Source organism: Saccopteryx leptura, chromosome 13 (genome assembly GCF_036850995.1).
Source record: "Saccopteryx leptura isolate mSacLep1 chromosome 13, mSacLep1_pri_phased_curated, whole genome shotgun sequence".
NCBI lineage: Eukaryota > Metazoa > Chordata > Mammalia > Chiroptera > Emballonuridae > Saccopteryx > Saccopteryx leptura.
In genome coordinates, this window is record NC_089515.1 from 6,558,111 (window position 1) to 6,576,961 (window position 18,851).

General features: G+C 55.2%; 2 protein-coding genes across 15 annotated transcripts in view; one reads left to right on the forward strand and one right to left on the reverse strand.

Moving 5' to 3' along the window:
• The window catches only part of CTBP2 (C-terminal binding protein 2), a 162,893-nt gene that overhangs the window by 134,004 nt on the left and 10,038 nt on the right, over positions 1–18,851 (forward strand). For 10 of the 11 annotated variants that reach the window (XM_066355911.1, XM_066355905.1, XM_066355912.1 and 7 more), the window contains 8 exons: positions 4,576–4,730; positions 4,874–5,018; positions 8,559–8,765; positions 11,366–11,580; positions 11,955–12,085; positions 12,509–12,636; positions 12,978–13,095; positions 13,751–14,056. In XM_066355911.1, the coding sequence (XP_066212008.1) occupies positions 4,576–4,730; positions 4,874–5,018; positions 8,559–8,765; positions 11,366–11,580; positions 11,955–12,085; positions 12,509–12,636; positions 12,978–13,095; positions 13,751–13,931 (1,280 nt within the window). In that variant the 3' untranslated portion in view covers positions 13,932–14,056. Of the gene's footprint in view, positions 1–4,575; positions 4,731–4,873; positions 5,019–8,558; positions 8,766–11,365; positions 11,581–11,954; positions 12,086–12,508; positions 12,637–12,977; positions 13,096–13,750; positions 14,057–18,851 lie in introns of those variants that run through there. The other variant, XM_066355902.1, reaches the window with a different exon arrangement.
• The window catches only part of ZRANB1 (zinc finger RANBP2-type containing 1), a 63,219-nt gene continuing 59,748 nt past the window's right edge, over positions 15,381–18,851 (reverse strand). For all 4 annotated transcript variants that reach the window (XM_066355914.1, XM_066355913.1, XM_066355916.1 and 1 more), the window contains exon 10: positions 15,381–18,388. In XM_066355914.1, the coding sequence (XP_066212011.1) occupies positions 18,170–18,388 (219 nt within the window). In that variant the 3' untranslated portion in view covers positions 15,381–18,169. The remainder of the gene's footprint in view (positions 18,389–18,851) is intronic.

An 18,851-nucleotide genomic window follows, 5' to 3' on the forward strand; every position in this document is an offset into this window, starting at 1 on the left:
TAGGTGGCTCTCCGGGGACAGTCCCTTTCCCCTATAGCAGGGGTCCCCAAACTTTTTACACAGGGGGCCAGTTCACTGTCCCTCAGACTGTCGGAGGGCCAGACTATAAAAGAAACTATGAACAAATCCCTATGCACACTGCACATATTTTAAAGTAAAAAACAAAACGGGAACAAATACAATATTTAAAATAAAGAACCAGTAAATTTAAATCAACAAACTGACCAGTAATTCAATGGGAACTATGGGCCTGCTTTTGGCTAATGAGATGGTCAATGTCCGGTTCCACATTTGTCACTGCTAGCCATAACAAGTGATATGACGTGCTTCCAGAGCCGTGACGCGTGCGTCCCGCGCGTCACCAGAAGTAGTACTGTACGTGAGCGACACCGCACTTTGCTCACTGACCACCAATGAAAGAGGTGCCCCTTCTGGAAGTGCAGCGGGGCCAGATAAATGGCCTCAGGGCCGCATGCGGCCTGCGGGCCGTAAATTGGGGACCCCTGCACTATAGAATCAGCAGGGCCTTTGAACAAGGCCCTGGACAACAGGCCACTCTTGACAGCTCGACTTGGGGTCGCCTTTGTTTTCCACTCTAATTTCACAGTTATTTACGTGCAGGAGCTGGTCACTGTGTCCCATGTGAGGGGCAGGTCCCCACTTGGGCAGCGGAGAGCCCAAAACCAGGATGTAATTGATGCCAGGGCTATCCTGAGCTCTCGGCCTTGCACAGGTCACACTGGGCGAGTCCACTGGTGTTGGTGTGGACTCTGTAGAAAGGGAATAGTCACTGACTCTGGAGCCACCAAGACCCCCTGACCCTCATTGGCAGGTATCCCTGGCACTGCCTTGTGCCTTTTGTGTGGCGTGTGGTCACCCTTGGTTCCATCTTCCTCACTGAGAAGTGGGAGTAAGGCCCTGGCCAGTTGGCTCAGCGGTAGAATGTCAGCCTGGCGTGCGGGGGACCCGGGTTCGATTCCCAGCCAGGGCACATAGGAGAAGCGCCCATTTGCTTCACCCCCCCCCCCTCCTTCCTCTCTGTTTCTCTCTTCCCCTCCCACAGCCAAGGCTCCATTGGAGCAAAGTTGGCCCAGGCGCTGAGGATGGCTCCACGGCCTCTGCCTCAGGCGCTAGAATGACTGGTTGCAACAGAACAACGCCCCCTGGTGGGCATGCCAGGTGGATCGGGTTGGATATATGCAGAAGTCTGTCTGACTGCCTCCCTGCTTCTAACTTAGGAAAAATACCAAAAAAAAAAAAATTTATAATTTAAAAATCTCATGATTTTAAATGTCTAAGACTCAAGACATTTTCTTTAGGCGTGCCTTTATTCCTATTTAAAGCAATGTGTTAAGGGGAGGGAAAAGCATTAAAAAGGGGATGGCTCCTTGGCCTCTGCCCCAGGCGCTAGAGTGGCTCTGGTCGTGGCAGAGCGACACCCCGGAGGGGCAGAGCATCGCCCCCTGGTGGGCAGAGCGTCGCCCCTGGTGAGCATGCCAGGTGGATCCCGGTCGGGCACATGCGGGAGTCTGTCTGACTGTCTCTCCCCGTTTCCAGCTTCAGAAAAATACAAAAAAAAAAAAAGAAGTGGGAGTAAGAACGGCACTGTGGGGCTCTTGTCCGGCTGGGGGGGCAAGGGAGGGTCAGTAATCGGTAACTTAGCTTTTGGTCACAAGCCTTGACTTTCTACCCCCAAGTTGCCCTGACTGTAGAGGAAAGAGGGCACGCCCTCCAAGGCTGGGGTCCAGCCCCTGAGTCGGTACCCCATTTCCCATAGACCCTGAAAGAGTCATTTTGCCATCTTGAAACATATGGATCCTAATCCACAGTGTATGTCGATCGTATCCTGATATACCTGAAATTGTTCACGTCAGAATCACCCGCCGTGTCAATAATGTGGGACAACATAGAGTCTATTTACAACTTCACCTCCCTGGCGACTCTTGGGGTCTTTGGGGCCCTGAATCCTGGGGTGCAGGTGGATGGGTCCCTCCTGGGCTGGGGGAGCACAGGTGGCATGGTCCCTTTCTTTATATCATGGAAGCAGAGCTTGGCAGTGGCCCGGCTGAGCTTTCTCTTATCCTCAGTGCTGGGGGGTCCCGTGTGGCCCCCTGAGAGCTTGGTCCTCAGCAGCTCTACACTCACGCAGGACGCGTGACCCCCACCCACATGCTGTCCTGCCAGTACCCGCCTCTGCTGCGTTCTTCTCCCACCCTGGACGAGAGCACAGGCTGGGCTTCGCCAAAGAAAAAAGCGGCAGCCCAAGTCGGGGAGGGGAGGCGATCACTAGGCAACCTGGAGTTTGTTTCCCAGGTAACGGGATGCATGCACTGATGCTGTGGATGGACATCTTGTGGTGACGGCCCCTCAGCCCCTGCAGATGTCTCGGGTGGCTGCAGGTGCCTGCCTGGCGACCACTGACCTTTCCTGTGCGGTTGCTTTTTAATTGACCACGTGAGTTTACCGTGATCGTGAACTCTGCCAACACTGTCTGATTAACCTTCCTGCCAGGGCTCATGGGGGTGCAGGCAGGTGAGGGTGCTCCTCGCCCTACAGGAGGGGCACCCCAGGGCAAATGAGCCCATGTGCCCACGCATCCCAGGGCCGCCTGTCCTGGGGAAGACGGGTGGGAGGCAGTAGCTGTCTCACCGTTGTCTTGGCAGAAGTGGGAGCTTTCGTGTGTGGACCCTGAGGCAGCACTGGCCGTCCCGCCTTTCAGCTCAGTGCCTCAGTTTCCCGGTCTGTTACAGGGGGGGTGGTGCTGAGGACAAGGTGAGAGGCTGGGTGCCACGTGAAATGACTCCTCACCTCCCTCTTGGCTGGGTCAGCGGGTCTTTGGGGGAAGAACCTTGTCCCGTTTGTATACGCCCACCTTGGTCTCTCGTAGGACCGAGCAGACGTGGGTGTCGAGGGCCAGTGAAGGCGGGCAGCAGGGGACCCCCGTCCCCACCCAGGACAGCCTCCCCTGGACGCCCTCTTTGAGCATCAGCATCCCGGGGAGGAGGTCGGAGCTCACTGGCCACTCACAGGCTGGGAGGGACCGTGACGGCTGTGAGTCCCGCCCAGGATGGACAAGAGCTGCCCAGAGGTGGCCCGTGCCCCCGGTCACCCCTGCCTCTTCTTCTGAGGCCAGGACAGAAGCCTTTTCTCTGCTCCTTGTTCAAAGCGATGACTGTCCAGAGATGCGGCAGCAGTGGCCCGGGAGCAGCGTCCAGGGCAGGGGCCACCCGCCCCCACTGACTGCCCGTGAGTGGACATAGGGCCTCAGTTCCGGATGGGGGATCCTCTCGGCTTCTTACAGACTGTGTGGTAATGAGCCCGGGTGGTCAGACATCGGACCCTCCCGTGGCTGGGGCCCAACCGGCCCCACCCTCTGGCCATTTCAGAGTGGCCAGGAGTGGTGCCCTCCAGGTGTTTGAGAGGAGCTGGCCCACTTTGTTTACCAGAGGTGCCCACCGCCCTGTGACATTACGTGCTCCTGACTGTGGCTGCCACGGACCAGGACAGGTATATTCTGTGCGGGAGGAGGGGTACAAAACAGGCTGAGCCTGGCCAGTGCATTGGCCACAATCAGTTCATCTGGACACCTAAAAGCGTGAGACGCGCAGAAAGCCACTTCTAACTTGTCCCGTGACACTGCATGTTTCCGATTTGGTGGGAGAAACGGAGTTGCCCTGGCCTGGGTCTCACGCAGCCAGGGGGATGGGTCGAGATTCAGCATGGGGCAGGCAGTCAGGAAGGGTCCACAAAATCCAAGACCTGCCAGTGTGTGCGTTTGAAGGGGCTGGTTTGGAGGGAACGCCCAGGCTCCTGCCACCTCCAGGGCCGGTGCACCCCCTGTGCGTGCCCCGTGCGGTGTCCGCCTGCATGACAGAGGGCAGACCAGCCACCACGCCCCAGGCTGCACAGAAATGCTGGAGAATCTAAGCTTCAGCAGCTGTGGGAGGACCAACCGGGCCCAATGCCCCCAGCTGTCTGGTGGCCACTCAGACTGGCACCCCATACCTATGAGCACTGCTTTCTCTCTGGTCCTTCGAGAAGTTCCAAGTGCTCCCGAGACCCCAGCAAGCCCTCACACGTACCTTCCCCACCGCTGTGGGGGGACAGCTCAGGTGACAGGTGCAGAGCCATGCCCAGGGGCTTCCCCGGGGGGCCTGCGGATTCAGGCATCTTGATGTGGCCCTCCCGGTTCTGTTTATCCCTTTTTGTGTTTGGAAGGGCAGTGGTGCCAGATGGCACAAAGGCCACAGCCCGCTCTGGCCTCGGGGGAGCCATGGGCCGGGGCCACTTAGGTCCCCGAAGGTCTCGAGCCTTGGTTGTGGTGTACGGGGCAGGCATGCCACCACCGAGGCCTGGGTCCCCACCCGGACAGGCCTGGCAGCTCCGAAGTGAACTGTGGTCTCAGAGGCCGGGGCAGGATGGTGCGCCCCTCCCTGCTCCGTGGGTTCAGTCAGCCCAGGGGACAGCGAGGTTGCTGTGGTGGTTGTGGCTGTGGTGACAAAGGACCAGAGGCAGGTGGCGGAGCCCTGGGCCCTGTTGCGCTGTCGGCCCAGCAAATCCGCTTCCTCTTCGCAGGTATCCGCCCCCAGATCATGAACGGCCCCCTGCACCCCCGCCCCCTGGTGGCACTGCTGGACGGCAGAGACTGCACCGTGGAGATGCCCATCCTGAAGGACCTGGCCACCGTGGCCTTCTGTGACGCGCAGTCCACTCAGGAGATCCACGAGAAGGTGGGTTCCCCCTCGTTCCCTCCCCGCAGCGTCACCTCCTCTGTCCTCCCTTCCCACCTCCACCTTTCGTGTGTCACCAGAGTCACCACCGCGGGCTCGGGGGAGCTGGGACCTCCAGCCTGTGCTCTGCTTGCCCGCGGCAGGTGTTGAACGAGGCCGTCGGCGCCATGATGTACCACACCATCACCCTCACCAGGGAGGACCTGGAGAAGTTCAAGGCCCTGAGAGTGATCGTGCGGATAGGCAGCGGCTACGACAACATCGACATCAAGGCCGCCGGCGAGCTCGGTGAGTGCAGAGGGCGGGCTGCGGCCTTATGGAGAGCAGGCCTGCCAGGTGGGAGGCCCCACCCTGGTCCTGCGCTGGCCGGGCGGGGCTCTCTCTCCCGAGAAGGGCCTGAAGCCAGACGAGCCTTCCCTGCAGAGGGACCGTGAGGGTGGTCCTGTGTCTGTGTTTGCCGGCCAACACCCAGCACCCTAAAATATGTGCTCCTGGGGTCGAGGGGCCCTGTCCCTGGCTCTCCTTCCTGGGGTGGAGCCGTCCGTCCCAGAACCTCCCCAGGTCAGCAGGTGGACCCACTGTCCTTCATGCCCAAGCTGGACACCCAAAGACAGGGCTCACAGCTGCCATGCACACCCCTGCTTGTTGTCCTAGCACCTGGTGTGGGCTTCGTGCGCAGAGTATTTGCAGGGGTTCAGGAAGCAAGGGTTCCCCCCTGCCCTACTGTCTTTGGGAGGGGACAGAAGGGTCCCAGACATCCCGTCTGTTGGCCATGCCTGTGCTGGGTTTGCAGACCGGCAGCCCTGAGCTGGGTGTGTGGGCCGTGCTCTGCCTGGTGAGCACCAGTACCCCAGAGGTGCCTCAGGATGGGGGAACCCAGGCCTCCATGGCCCCCCACTGTCCTCACGGCGAGTCAGCCCCTCCACCCGGCTAAGCCCCCGCGTGGGGCCCCGTGCTGCAGGGACGGGCTGGGTGTGTGTGACACTTAGCTAGCTTGGCGTCATACCTGAGCCTCGTCGATGAGAGCGTCCAAAGATCCCGAGCCGCCTGCCTGCCACCTTTTGGACGGGGGGACCCGGTGAGCTCTACCCTCCTCTCCTCGTGGCCTTTTGAGTGACTTGCGGTTTGTTTAGGTGGTTCGTACCCCCACCTGAATAGGGCAGGAGGGGGACAGAGGGGCCTGAGTGGGTGGTTCCGAGTCTGGTCCGACTCTTCATGGTGCTGCTAGTGCTCTAAGTGGCCAGTGCTCTGGGGGTGCAGGTGGGGGTTCTCGCTGTGAACACAGGGGTGGCGGCAAAGGGCTCGTTCCCTTCAGGTGCCAGGTCCCCTCCCCCACTCAGTAGTGAGGAGCTCGTGCCAAAATGCTGAGGACACATGTGGCTTTTCTGGGTCCCCACTGCTGGGGGTGATTGGGCCATGCACAGGAGGAGAAGGGGTCGCATCAGACCCCCGGCTCCTGCGGGGGCCTGGGAGGGACAGCTCCCACCCCCACTCAAGCATCTGCGCCCAGAGGAGGCTCTCGGAGCCCCTCTGTTGCAACAAAGAAACGGGAGGATGTGCGGAGTCTGAGGCATGTCTCGTATAAACTGAAATGTTCCATTTTCCCTGGCACCAGCAACATTTTTGTTTGAAAACAAATGTTCTTTGTGCTCTCTGTTGAGCTGAAATCCCAAATTGAAAGCAGCAGATTATTGGCTTAACATGCCAAGCGAGGTGTCCTCCAGCGCACGTCCCTTCTCACTGCCCGTGTCCGTAGCATGGCCACTGACTTTCCTGGGGTGGGGGGGAACCAGCTGCATCTCTCCAGGCGTGGGTGGGAGGTTCTCATCCCGGGAGAGGAGGTATGGGGGGTGCCCTGTCCCCAGTCCCCAGAGTCCTGCAGGCACCGGGGGCCAGGGCCTACAATTCCAACAAATGCAGAAGAGATGTCAGCAGCGGTATTGTCATTGATCCTGGTCCCATCAGATAAGGGAGCAGCCGGGCCAGCTGACGAGCTGCTCTTAGACGTGGAGGCCGGAGGCGGCTAGGCGTCCAGCCGGCCGCCCTCTGTCTCCAGAGCACTGCTCAGCATTTGGTCAGCAGGCCTGGAACAAGGGCAGAAAGGTGTCCCTCCCCCGGGGTTTCCGGCCAGGCCTGGACACACTGGCACCTGGACAGCATCCTGTCGCAGACTAGGACAGACCAGCAGCGTCTCCCCAGGATCAGGGAAGAGGGCGGCAGGGGGGTGCCTGGAAGCCCTGAGGAGCCTTCTAGCAGGCTGTTTTGGGGGGATCCAGTCAGGTCTAGTCCAGAAGGGGTCACAGCAGTGGGTGAAGGCAGGGACGGGAGCAGCAGCTGAGCTGTTTTGGGCTCAGGCCACCTGACCTGTTCTGGGTGCTGGAAGCTTGTCCTTGGGCATCTGGTAGACCTCCCGCACTGACCTGGGAATGGTGGCGAGCTCTCCCCCAGGAGGGTGGTCGGGGCTGTGGGGTTTCCGGAGGAAGCCGAGGGGCCACTGGAGGGGCAGCACCCCCACCCACCCTCAGGTAGCTTTCCTTGTCCGGGGTGCAGCACACGCCTTCCCACTGGGCTTCAGCCAGAACAAACTCCGCTCCACAGCTAGCTGAAGGTTTTTCTTAAGCCTCTGACGTCTGCGTCCATCTGTCAAAACAGTAACAGTACAGGGTCCTCTCGGTCCAGACTGTGCTTGGCCATTTCTCACGAAGGAGCTGCTCGCCCTGATGTGAGCGTTCCGAAGACTGAGGAGGCCCAGGCAGAGTGCATGACCCTCCGTCCCCGCCTCGTCACAGTGCTCAGGCGGGGCTGGGGGGATGAGGCGCTCATGGCCACGCTCACGCCCTGAGCTGCGTGTCCTGAGGGGTCAGTTCCAGAGACCCCGGACCTCACGCAGGCCTCCTGGGGTGAGTGCGGAGCCAGAGAGGGCGGTTGTTTCCTGTCTTACGGACGGAGCCGCGGTCCAATGGCGCACTCTGCCGCCACCCCGCAGCCTGGGAAGATGGAGGCGTGCAGGCTGTGTCACAGCGACCCTGGTGTCCCCTGGGCTCCCAGATCTGGCGTGCAGCGGGAGCCCTTAGAGCTAGGTCTGCATACTCCCGGGTCATCTTTGCAGTGTGGCCTTGGGGAAACATTCACATCCTTCCCCAAATCAGCCGCCCACCGAGGGAGGTCAGTTCAGGCCCTCCCCACCTTTGACCCGAGGCCGTTCTCCTAGCGGCCGTGGATCAGGGCCCTGCTGACCGCTGCTCTCGGCCTCGACAGCTCTATGCGGCAGCAGGTTGGGCCTGTCCACTCTGCTCTCCTGCCAGAGGGGAGGTGATGAGGATGCCCTGGGAGAGCGAGCTAGACGTGGGCACCTGCTCGTCAGACCCCAGCCACCTGGGGGAGGAGGTGTTGCTGCTTTCCCGTTTCCTTTTTGAAAGAAGTCCTAACGTGTTCATCCTGTTGGACTCATAAAGTACTGTGACACAAAAAGCCAGTGTCAGGAGGGGACCCTGGAGGACAGAGGGTTTCCCACAGCCCAGTAGGGTCACCAGCACTCTGACCCCCAGCTGCTCCGGGCCGTCACCGGGCAGATTCCCTGCTGCATGGCACTGGGTGTGGACGGTGGCCCGAGCTGCCCCTCGCCCCTGCCCACTGCCCACTTCCCAGAGACGGGTATGAAAGCACGGGGTGGGCAGGCTGTGGGGTTCAGTGAGCACATGACAGGTGTGGCGCTAGAGGCCCCTGAGGAACGGAAGCAGAGCATCTCTGTCCCCTGGGTGGATGGGCCTGGGGCTCCCTGCAGAACTCGGGAGGTCTCAGTCCAGGCCCCTGCCCTGTCCTGTCCAGGGATCGCCGTGTGCAACATCCCGTCGGCGGCGGTGGAGGAGACGGCGGACTCCACCATCTGCCACATCCTCAACCTGTACCGGAGGAACACGTGGCTGTACCAGGCGCTGCGGGAAGGCACGCGGGTGCAGAGCGTCGAGCAGATCCGCGAAGTCGCTTCGGGAGCGGCCCGCATCCGCGGGGAGACACTGGGCCTCATCGGCTTCGGTACGTGTGGCCGCCCTGCCTCATCTCCCCACGGCCAGGGCGGCCCTGCAGGAGTGCCTGTGATGGGAGGGTGCACCGTCCCCCAGAGGTGGCCAGAGGCAAGACTGACCAGGGAACTTGCCCAGAAGTAAGGCCTGGGCTGCTTCTGGAGGAACGAGTCTGCTGTGTCCAGAGGGAGGGCCTCCCCAGGCATGGGGCAGCAGGGAGGCACCCCAGCAGAGGCGTCGCCCCTGGCAGAGCTGCTTCATGGAGCAGGCCGGGGACTTGAGTAGGGTCTGTTGGTTGAACAGAGACGAGGGCAATGGGTAAGACCCAGCACTAGGAGGCCTCAAGTGGATGCAGCAGGTGTCACTGGATTGGGACGGAAGGTGGTACAAGCTGGTGTTCAGCTTGGAAAGCCCACCTGAGGTGTGGAGGGAAAAGCTCTTGCTGCAGTCAGCTGTTGTCCAAGGGGGTCCCCGCTGGTGGCCCAGGGCAGGGGCTTGAGTGGGACCCAGTGACCCTGAGGTGATGACCTCTCTGGTCTGTAAATTGGGGACAGAGTGACTCAAGGAAGCATGTAGGGTATAAGAAAAGCTGGGACGAGCTCAGAAGGCTCTGTAGTTCTAAGTACCGGAGGGTCAGGATCTCCGGGGTGGCCAGAACAAAGAAGGAGGGGCCAGGTCCCTTCCAAGAGTGCACACCTTCCCGGCTCCAGTCTGAGTCTGAGAAGCCAGGTAGGTGTTAGAGGTGACCACACTCACGAAGTCTTCACTTCCTTTTCCTGGAGTGGCTGCCAGGATAAGGAGCAGGCGTGCTGGGAGGGCCGCAGCGCCCTCTGCTGGGCACTCCCAGGTTGCTGGTGCTCTGGGAAGTGGCTCTTACTGGGCTCTTAGAACAGGGGTCCCCAAACTACGGCCCGTGGGCCGCATTGGCCCCCTGAGGCCATTTACCCACCCCGCTGCACTTCCGGAAGGGACACCTCTTTCATTGGTGGTCAGTGAGAGGAGCATAGTTCCCATTGAAATACTGGTCAGTTTGTTGATTTAAATTTTTGTTCTTGAAATTTTTGTTCTTTATTTTAAATATTGTATTTGTTCCCGTTTTGTCTTTTTACTTTAAAATAAGGTATGTGCAGTGTGCATAGGAATTTGTTCAGTTTTTTTTATAGTCCGGCCCTCCAGTGATCTGAGGGACAGTGAACTGGCCCCCTGTGTAAAAAGTTTGGGGACCCCTGTCTTAGAACCTCAGGCACTCACTCAGCTGCAGCAGGGACTGCAGGTGGGCTCTGGCCCAGACTGAGTGTCCCAGCCGTGTGCGTGGCAGCAAGCCTCACTGGCAGAACACGTTTCAGTGGCTTCTAACTACGCCCGTCACACAAGTTCTCACTGAGGTCGCTTCTTCCGCTGTGTGTTCAGCCCTGTGTATGAGCCAGGCACGGCCTGGCCCGGTTCCCCATGCACACAGATTGTGGTGTCTCCTGGCAGACTGCCCCCCAGCCCCTCAGAGCTGAGGCAGGGTCCTCGGCAACCTGATCACAGCTGCTGCTGCTGCTGCTGCTAGGGACTGAGAACTGGCAACAGCAAAACCCGGGTGTGAGGCAGGGGTCCCGAGCTGGACCCAGCCCGGGCCAGTGGCGGGACGGTTGGTGCCGAAGGACAGCCTCCACGCTGGAACCATGTACAGAAGTTTGCAGGGAGAGCCAGCCAACGGCGACGGCACTTTTTAAAAGGCTGTGTCAGCAACAGAACGGAGCTTACAGGTCTCATCATCTCCTACCGGTGTTAGGACATGGGAGTAAGGCAGGCATTAGCTGGGCCTGGGCTCCCAGTAGCCACGTGGGGGTCCTTGGTCCCATACTTGAGTACAGCGGAGGGGGACCAGGTCACTACCCAGGATCCCTTCCCTGCACCTATCCCTCTGCCCCCCCCCCACTGAGAGGGGTGTGGCTGTCGTTCCTGGTTTGCTGGGTCCAGGAGGTGACTTAAAACGAAGAGGGGTGAAGTGAAGGTTACTGACCCGCGGACCACCTGTAGCTGTCCCTCTCATTCAGTAGTGGCCTCCTCAGACCCGTGCCTGCAAACAGGGCAGTCATCTCGGCCAGGCTGTTAGGTCACCGCTTGACAGGCTTGGGGACATTCCCCACGGCGCCTGCAGGGGGCTTTCTGCTAGGAGAGGCGTCTTCCCTCCTTCCTCCCCCTCTCCCTGCATACTTAGGCACTGGTTTTAGATCAAAGATTTATACTGTGCTCTTCCCAGATCAGCCCTAGAAAGCAAAAAGGTGCCATCCCTGGGGCTCTGTGGTGTTGTGCACACGAAGGCCACTCGGGACTCAGGGAGGTCCGTGCCCCGTTACTTGGTGGCAGTTTCTAACTTGCTGTGTGAACCAAGTGGAGGGTGGAGAAACAGGAATGGTTGGCGCTGGGGAGGCGCACGTGGAGTTTACTAGGAAACAGCGAGACCCGGAGAGGGTGCCGGTGTGGGCCACCAAGCCTGGGCACACAGTCCCTCTGACAGCAGCCTCTGGGACAGCAGGTGTGGCCGGGGGCCCACGCGGACCCCTGGCAGCAAAGCCTGAGCAGCTGCGCACTCGCTCACCGGGACGCTCTCTTCCTGCACAGGTCGCACGGGGCAGGCAGTCGCTGTTCGAGCCAAGGCCTTTGGATTCAGCGTCATCTTTTATGACCCCTACTTGCAGGATGGGATAGAGCGGTCCCTGGGAGTGCAGAGGGTCTACACCCTGCAGGACTTACTGTACCAGAGCGACTGCGTCTCCTTGCACTGTAATCTCAACGAACATAATCACCACCTCATCAATGACTTTACTATAAAACAGGTAATTTGTGGTGGAACCCCTATCAGAATGGAAGAGGGGATGGGAAAGAGGCCACACACACCGAGTGAGGGGGAAGGAAGTCCCCTGAGATACTTCAGTGAGGAGCCAGTGAGGCTCCCTCCACGGGATGGGCCCTGCTAGACAGGGCCGGATCAGAGCTGGCCCAGGACCCAGCGGGGCCTGCCCTCCGAGAAGACTCAGGTCCAGCCTTCCCACCTCTGTCGGCTCAGGATCACCAGAAACTGACCTGGCATCCACTGTCACCAAGACTCCACCCCCCTCCCTGACCGCTGCACACAAGAGTCAAGGACCAGAGCCACGGGACTGCTGGTCTGCAGCTGCCTTCTTGCGGCTAATGCTGTCTTCTCCCACAGATGAGGCAAGGGGCGTTCCTGGTGAACGCAGCCCGCGGTGGACTGGTGGACGAGAAAGCCTTAGCCCAGGCCCTCAAGGAGGGCAGGATACGAGGGGCAGCCCTGGACGTGCACGAATCCGAGCCTTTCAGGTGGGTCTGGCGGGTGACGGGGTTGTAGCCCGAGCTCCCAGGCTTGCACCTGCACTTACAGCACCACATCCACACCTAACCCCACACTTTGGGGCATTTTCCTAGACAAGTTCTGGGCAGGAAAGTAGGGACCAAGTTTACAGGCGCCACTCTTCTGAGGACTGTGGTATATTCTCAGTGTGGAGGGACTGGAGGTGTGGTATATTCTGAGTGTGGAGGGCCCAGAGGTGATCAGACACGGGCAGGGGGACAGTGTAGTGGGTTTGGACTACCATCCATCTGCAGACTGTCCCTTCTTCGCTGGGTCCCTGGTTGTCCCTGACACCGGAATTACACAGCCCTCCGTAGCTGATCCTGCCTGGCCCGGGACCCCTGCGGCTGAGTGGGCAGTGCCCTCATTCGCTGTTCTGTACATTTATCCAGCTTTGCTCAGGGTCCCCTGAAAGACGCACCGAATCTCATCTGTACGCCCCACACGGCCTGGTACAGTGAACAGGCGTCACTAGAGATGAGGGAGGCTGCTGCCACCGAGATCCGCCGGGCAATCACAGGTGAGCTGCCCGCGGCCCAACAAGACGGGTCTTGTTAGGGGCAGACATCGGGGTTCAGGTCGACTGGACCCTGTTTGTCCCAAACAGTTTCAGAGGAAACCAGGTCCCCCTTGGATCAGCCCGTGTAGCCATTGCTAACCATAGTGGTGACCCTCCCCCAGAGGGGGCAGGAGGGTCCTTTCCATCCTGGCTGAATGCTAGTGTTGAAGAGCTCAGCGCTTGGGCTCTGATTTTCACAAAATGCAGAATGTTCCAAAGAGCCAGCCCCTCTGTTAGGAGACTTGACTATCAGATTTCTTTCAGTACAGAGTATATGATTAAAGGTAATCATGTTATTCCAGGTCGCATCCCAGAAAGCTTAAGAAACTGTGTGAACAAGGAGTTCTTTGTCACCACAGCTCCCTGGTCAGTAATAGATCAGCAAGCAATTCATCCTGAGCTCAACGGCGCCACTTACAGGTGAGGCTGATCGGGGAGCCTGGGCTCAAGGCGGTCGCCTGCCCCGCACGCAGTTCTTCCCCCTCATTCATGGAGCAGACCAACCTGCAGGACCAGCCTAGAACTGAAGAGCCCGTTTGAAAAGGGGCGAGTGGGAAGGCACTGGCCAGTGTGGCACCCCCTTCCTTAAAGCAGAGGGTTTCTAGGGGAGAAAGTAGAGACTGTCAGTCATTGTTCCTCCTTTGAATCTTCTGTCCAAATACCACAAACTGTGTGGCTGAGTCAATGCAAGGGACAGGGGTCTCATTTGTAGTCATTCTCCAGAGTTCTCTTCCCCCAACACTGCTGGGAAGGGCGGGCGCTGAGCCTTTCTAGCTCCTGACCCCGCGCTCTGCTCCGAAACTGCATTTAGTATGCAGGGGACTCCACCCTGAGAAATCCCTAAACCCGTCCACAGATGAGACAGCTGGAATAGCCCGTTCCTATCCTAAGAGCTACTAAATGAGCCGGCCAATGTTTCGATAGGACTAAACAGGTTTTGTTATCCGTGGATTAGATGTCAGTGTTCCTCCTTGCCGTAGAGGCAGGAAGGATTCTCCCATTAAAAAGACCAGTAGGCAGAGCCAGGAGCATGGCCCATTCTACCCTGGACTTACCGGCCCCTCCTGTTCCTCAGATACCCGCCAGGCATCGTGGGCGTGGCCCCGGGTGGACTTCCTGCTGCCATGGAAGGGATCATCCCCGGAGGCATCCCGGTCACTCACAACCTCCCCACAGTGGCACACCCTTCCCAAGCGCCCTCTCCCAACCAGCCCACAAAACACGGGGACAATCGAGAGCACCCCAATGAGCAATAGCAGAGGATGACAAAAGGTCAGATTAACTTGGGACCAAGAGACAGTGAAAAATAGATGAACTAAGAGGAAAGGAATTTGACAGTCCTTTTAACTGATTCTGGACATGCGCACCATTGACACTGCAGTGTTAAAACTACAGAAGAGCTAGAAGCCCATACGTGGGAAAACAGAAGATGCCTTCTGCTCACGGAGGCCCCGAAAGACTAGGACGTGATTCATTAACGACCAACTTCTGTTGTTGTGTGTTAAGTTTCTCATCTGTGCATCAAATCACAAAGAATAAATAGATCTTTTTCCTTGACCAGTCCCTGGGGCACAGCAGGTCCTCAACACCTTGCTCTATAGAATGTTGCGTCACAAGTTCCAAACATCAAAATAAAAATGTTACGAGGCAATCCCCACCCTGTGACTCAAGTCCCTTCGGTCCACGGGGGCTGGTTACCTCTTGCTGATAGGAAGATTAAGTGACTACAGCACGGGGCGAGAACTGTTGGCCCGTGTTAGACAACTAACTGCGAGCACGGGCCCGAGGACAGCCCGGCCCGTCCAGAGGAGGCTCCCGGCTGGACTGCAGACGGAGCGGGCGGGCTGGCTGTGAGTTCAGTGATACCCTCTAATGCAAAAAAAAGAAAAAAAAGTATTAAGTTTCACAAGCTGTTTGTATTCAAATATATTTTCTCAGTTCAGATCCTCAGCTATTTTATTGAGTGGAAAGTCTTGAACTGAAAGGGTTCAAGAAGAATAATGTTGCATTTCCTTATGTCTCAGGAAACACTTTTTATGGTAACTTGTCAGATTGTCTATGAACAAACCCACTTTTTTAGACATTGATAAAGTCTTCTTTTCTTCACGTGATATTTTATACAAGAACACTTCAGGTGTGTTATTAGATGTGACTGAATTTAACAAATCCTATTAGATTTGTATCAACTAGTTACATGTTATATTCATAGTCTTTTGTGAATCATCGCCTTTTTGTTTAAAAGATGGCCTATTTTGAGCCTTTGTATAGGTACATTCCTGTTTTTGTGACAAAAACCTTTAAAACTGTCCCAAACAGAAAAATAATGGCTATCAGAAATGTTTTGCTTTAGTGTGAGTTACCGTTACTTGTATTTGTTTATTGTAAAGGTGGACATTTAGCGTTCAGTGCAGTTTTCAATAAAAAGTAATAAAAATTTCTTTTCTGAAATTCCAAGTACATCTCACCAATGTAAAAGTTCTCTACTTGAGATGTGTAAAGGCAGCTGCTTTTTCAATTAGCCAGCATTCAACTCCTGCAATCCCAGGTGCAAAGTGAGCGGTGCTCTCCTCTCTGCCTATTCCAACCAGACTCAAGGAACACTGAATATTACCTCAGGTGATAGTTTAATTGAAAGTCCATTATTATCAAATCATGCCATTCTTAAAATGAGACAGTGAGTCAGAACTAAGTCAAGAAACAAGTGGTCAAGTTTTAGTTTTGATTTTAATTTACCCAAAAGCAAAATCATCTGGCTCAAGCATTATTGTAGGGAGGAATGTAAATCTCAAAATCCCTTCTTTAAAATGATATTTACAAAGAAATGTTGCGAAATAATTACATCATCCATTTAAGTTGACTTAATGGATCTTCCTTGTTCAATGACATTACATCCCTTTGTACTGGCAGTATCTGTGCGCCTCGATGAAATCCAACAAGCCCAGGGACCACACCCCGACCCCTTCCGCACCCTCCACAGCTCACTTTAAGAAAACAAGTTATGGCATCTTAAAGCATCGACCCTTCCTGGCTCATTGGCTCGTTTTAAGGTAGTGGTCCCATCACTCCTCTGCTGTGAAATGTCACACTGAAACACCCTCACAGCGTGGTACTGAGCTATCATTCCAGGAGAAGAATGGCAGCCATCTTCATAACCACACATCAAACAGGCAACCAGTGGGGGGCAGCAGGTGCACGAAGGAGACCCAGCCACCTATGGGCAGCAGTGCTCCCTGAACTTAATTAAGTCTGGGACACGATAAGCCTAAGGGTCAAACAAAAAGCCAGGTCCAAAACCACAGTGCACCTGGATTTGAATTAGAACAGAAACCACAACACTGTATTCTCCCTAGAAAAGGAACCATAGAGTTAAGTTCATACAGTTAAGGTATTATTGTACAGTCAACCAAGAAACATACATGTCTGTCACCCAGCTACATGTGACCTTTGAGGAAGGACTACATACTCCATCTTGGGACAACAAATATGGCTGTTTAATAGTTCAAGAGCTTAACATAGCATTGACTCACCCAAAAGTTTGGCCTTTACCAGCCCATCTGCTGTGTAGATCACTGAAAGCCCCATCTGTGTGTGGAGCCCAGGACATGTGATCTAGAGTCCTTTCCCACAGGGAAGAGTGCTGTCCCTGTTACAGGTGTGGTCAGGGTCACTGCTCCTAAGTGAGTAGAGGCATCTCTAGGAAAGCACTCGGCAGAGGACAACAAGCCGCCTGCCCGCCTGCCAGGGGCCTCCGCACAGCAGTGACCGCCGCCTCGGCCGCAGCAACTAGATGCTTTCACCTCGGACATCTCTGGCTTCTTCGACTGGGAGGGCGGTGTTCGCTTAGAGCAGCTGCAGCAGGACCTCTGCCCACTACAAAATTATTTCTACACGGAGGCAAGTTTAGAGATGCTACACACAGAGCAGTCAGAATGGCAGCCTGCTAAAAAAATAATTACTGACCAAAATGAAAGGCAAACCACAAAACGTCAATTTGTAAGAAAATATTAACCACTTGGAACAGCAACATTTACCGTGATTATAATATATCGAACTTCATTTATATAGAATCAGATTGCAAACATTTCCCTGCAAGTTTCAGCATGCAGCAGAGCGGCCCTTCGTGTTCGGAGGGAGAAAGAACTAACGACGGGATGTGGGTGTTTCTCTAGTTTTGGTATTCAAAGTCAAATTTAAGGTGCTGCACAGTTCAGTATCACCTAAACAGAACTCAGAAGAAAACAAGAAGCAAATACTTAAAAGGTTTTCACAGCCTTTTCATCAAAGGGAAGAAAAAGTGTATGTGGGGGAGGGGTTTTTTTCCAAACTCTGCCACGTCAATAGTTACAAAGTGCTTGTCAGAACACTGAGTCTGTGTGTTCCTGAGATAGGTCTGAAATCTCTACCCATATTGAATGTATGTATACCTGAAGTGGTCAAATAATACTTCTTATAAAAAGTCCTATCTAAGATTATTAGTTTTAACTTTAAATAAGAATGGCCACAATTAACCAACATGCAAAAACTCTCAGACTACTCGCTGAGAAATTCATCAGTACAATGCATTTTAACCTCTCTCCTGTACTGAGCAGGCGCTCCCCAGTCAGCCTCGGCAAAGGCGTGCCTGCCACCCCCTGAACTGAGGACGAGGGGCAGAGAGCCCAGAGCTCCGCACGGCAGCCCACTGGGCCAGGGCGCGCAGCTCGCTCGGAGCGCTTCCGCATCTGCATCCGGGGAGAAGACTGCTGCCCGGAGAACCCTCATTTCAAGGGCATGCTTCCAAACGAATAAATATCTAAGTACTGAAAGGGGGCATATCAGAAACTTCAAAAAAGAAAAAAAATAGAAACCAAAACAAGGGAACAATGTCTATATCAAGTTCACTCAAAAAATTCTCACTTTACTGTAGATTGTTCCTTAAAGATTTGATTTTATTGGGCACAACAGGAACTAAATTAATAAAATAAGCTTGTTGTTTTTTTGTTTTGTTTTGTTTTTTGCTGTGGACAATTTGTACAAAAAGTTTCCAAATCTCTAAGGAGCTCTAGTGAGACTTGATGTAACATGGATCTTTTAAGACGGGAGCAGAATGCCAGGTTCTACTTAGAAATGCCACTTCTCTCAGAGGATGAGGCGTCTGCCGTGTGCCTGTGAGGTGTCCCTGCTGGGCAACGTCTCAGCAACGTGAAATGCTGGTACAGCTGTTCCTGTTACACACTTCTGACACAACCACATGCGTTACAGTTATAGACAGATTTACAATGTGAAATGAAGAGTTCTGTCTTAATGAAATTAGTTTTTTACAAACTAGTCCAAACGAAGTTCTCGGTCCTTGCTGGGCAGACACACCGCCCCTCAGTGGGTGGAATCAGAAAACTTCAAGCAGGTCCTGCCGGGTCGACCTGGTTCCGCACCATGCACTCTGCTTGGAACACCACACACTAACTTTGGGGTCACCACAGAGCCAATACCTTGGTCTTCTGCTCCTTAGCTTTTTTCACTCATCTTCATCATCTTCATCTTCCTCCCCGTCAGACAGGGAGGTACAGGGCCGGATCTGTCGGTAGCGGTCCAGCCACTTCTCCACCATCTGCGTGACCAGAGGGTGATTGCGCCGCCGGGAGCTCTTCTGCATGGCGACCAGGACGCCCCCCTCAGTCACACAGCAGTCCAGCCACTCCCTGAGCAGTTTCTCCTGCTGCTCCTCGTTACCTAGCTTTTAGAGGGACATCAGGAAGGGAAAACAACAGATTAGAGGCTTAATACGAGAAATCTGATAGACGCCAAAGCAACAAACTTTTAACATGGTTTCAACCTCTCACCAATTTTATAAGTAAAACCCAGTTTCCTATGGTCAGACAGAAAAAGACATCAACAGGGAATTTTGCACAAAAACCTACTTAAGAGTCAACAACCTAGTAGTAACCATCTGTCTGATATAAGAGCAAAAAAGCAAATGTTTAATAAACTAATCCTGGCACAGAAAAGGCTTTAGGCTTTAAAAAAAAAAAAGGCTGCAGCTTCAAACACATGACAAGGTAAGTTTACTTACAGGCTGAAGTTATAAAACTGGTCTATGATTTTTTTAATGTGATTATAAAAGTTTTAATAATTACTGGCATATTAAATAAAAGCACTAATCTTACCAGACTACAGGCCTTCTGAGTTCTTGCACGTGT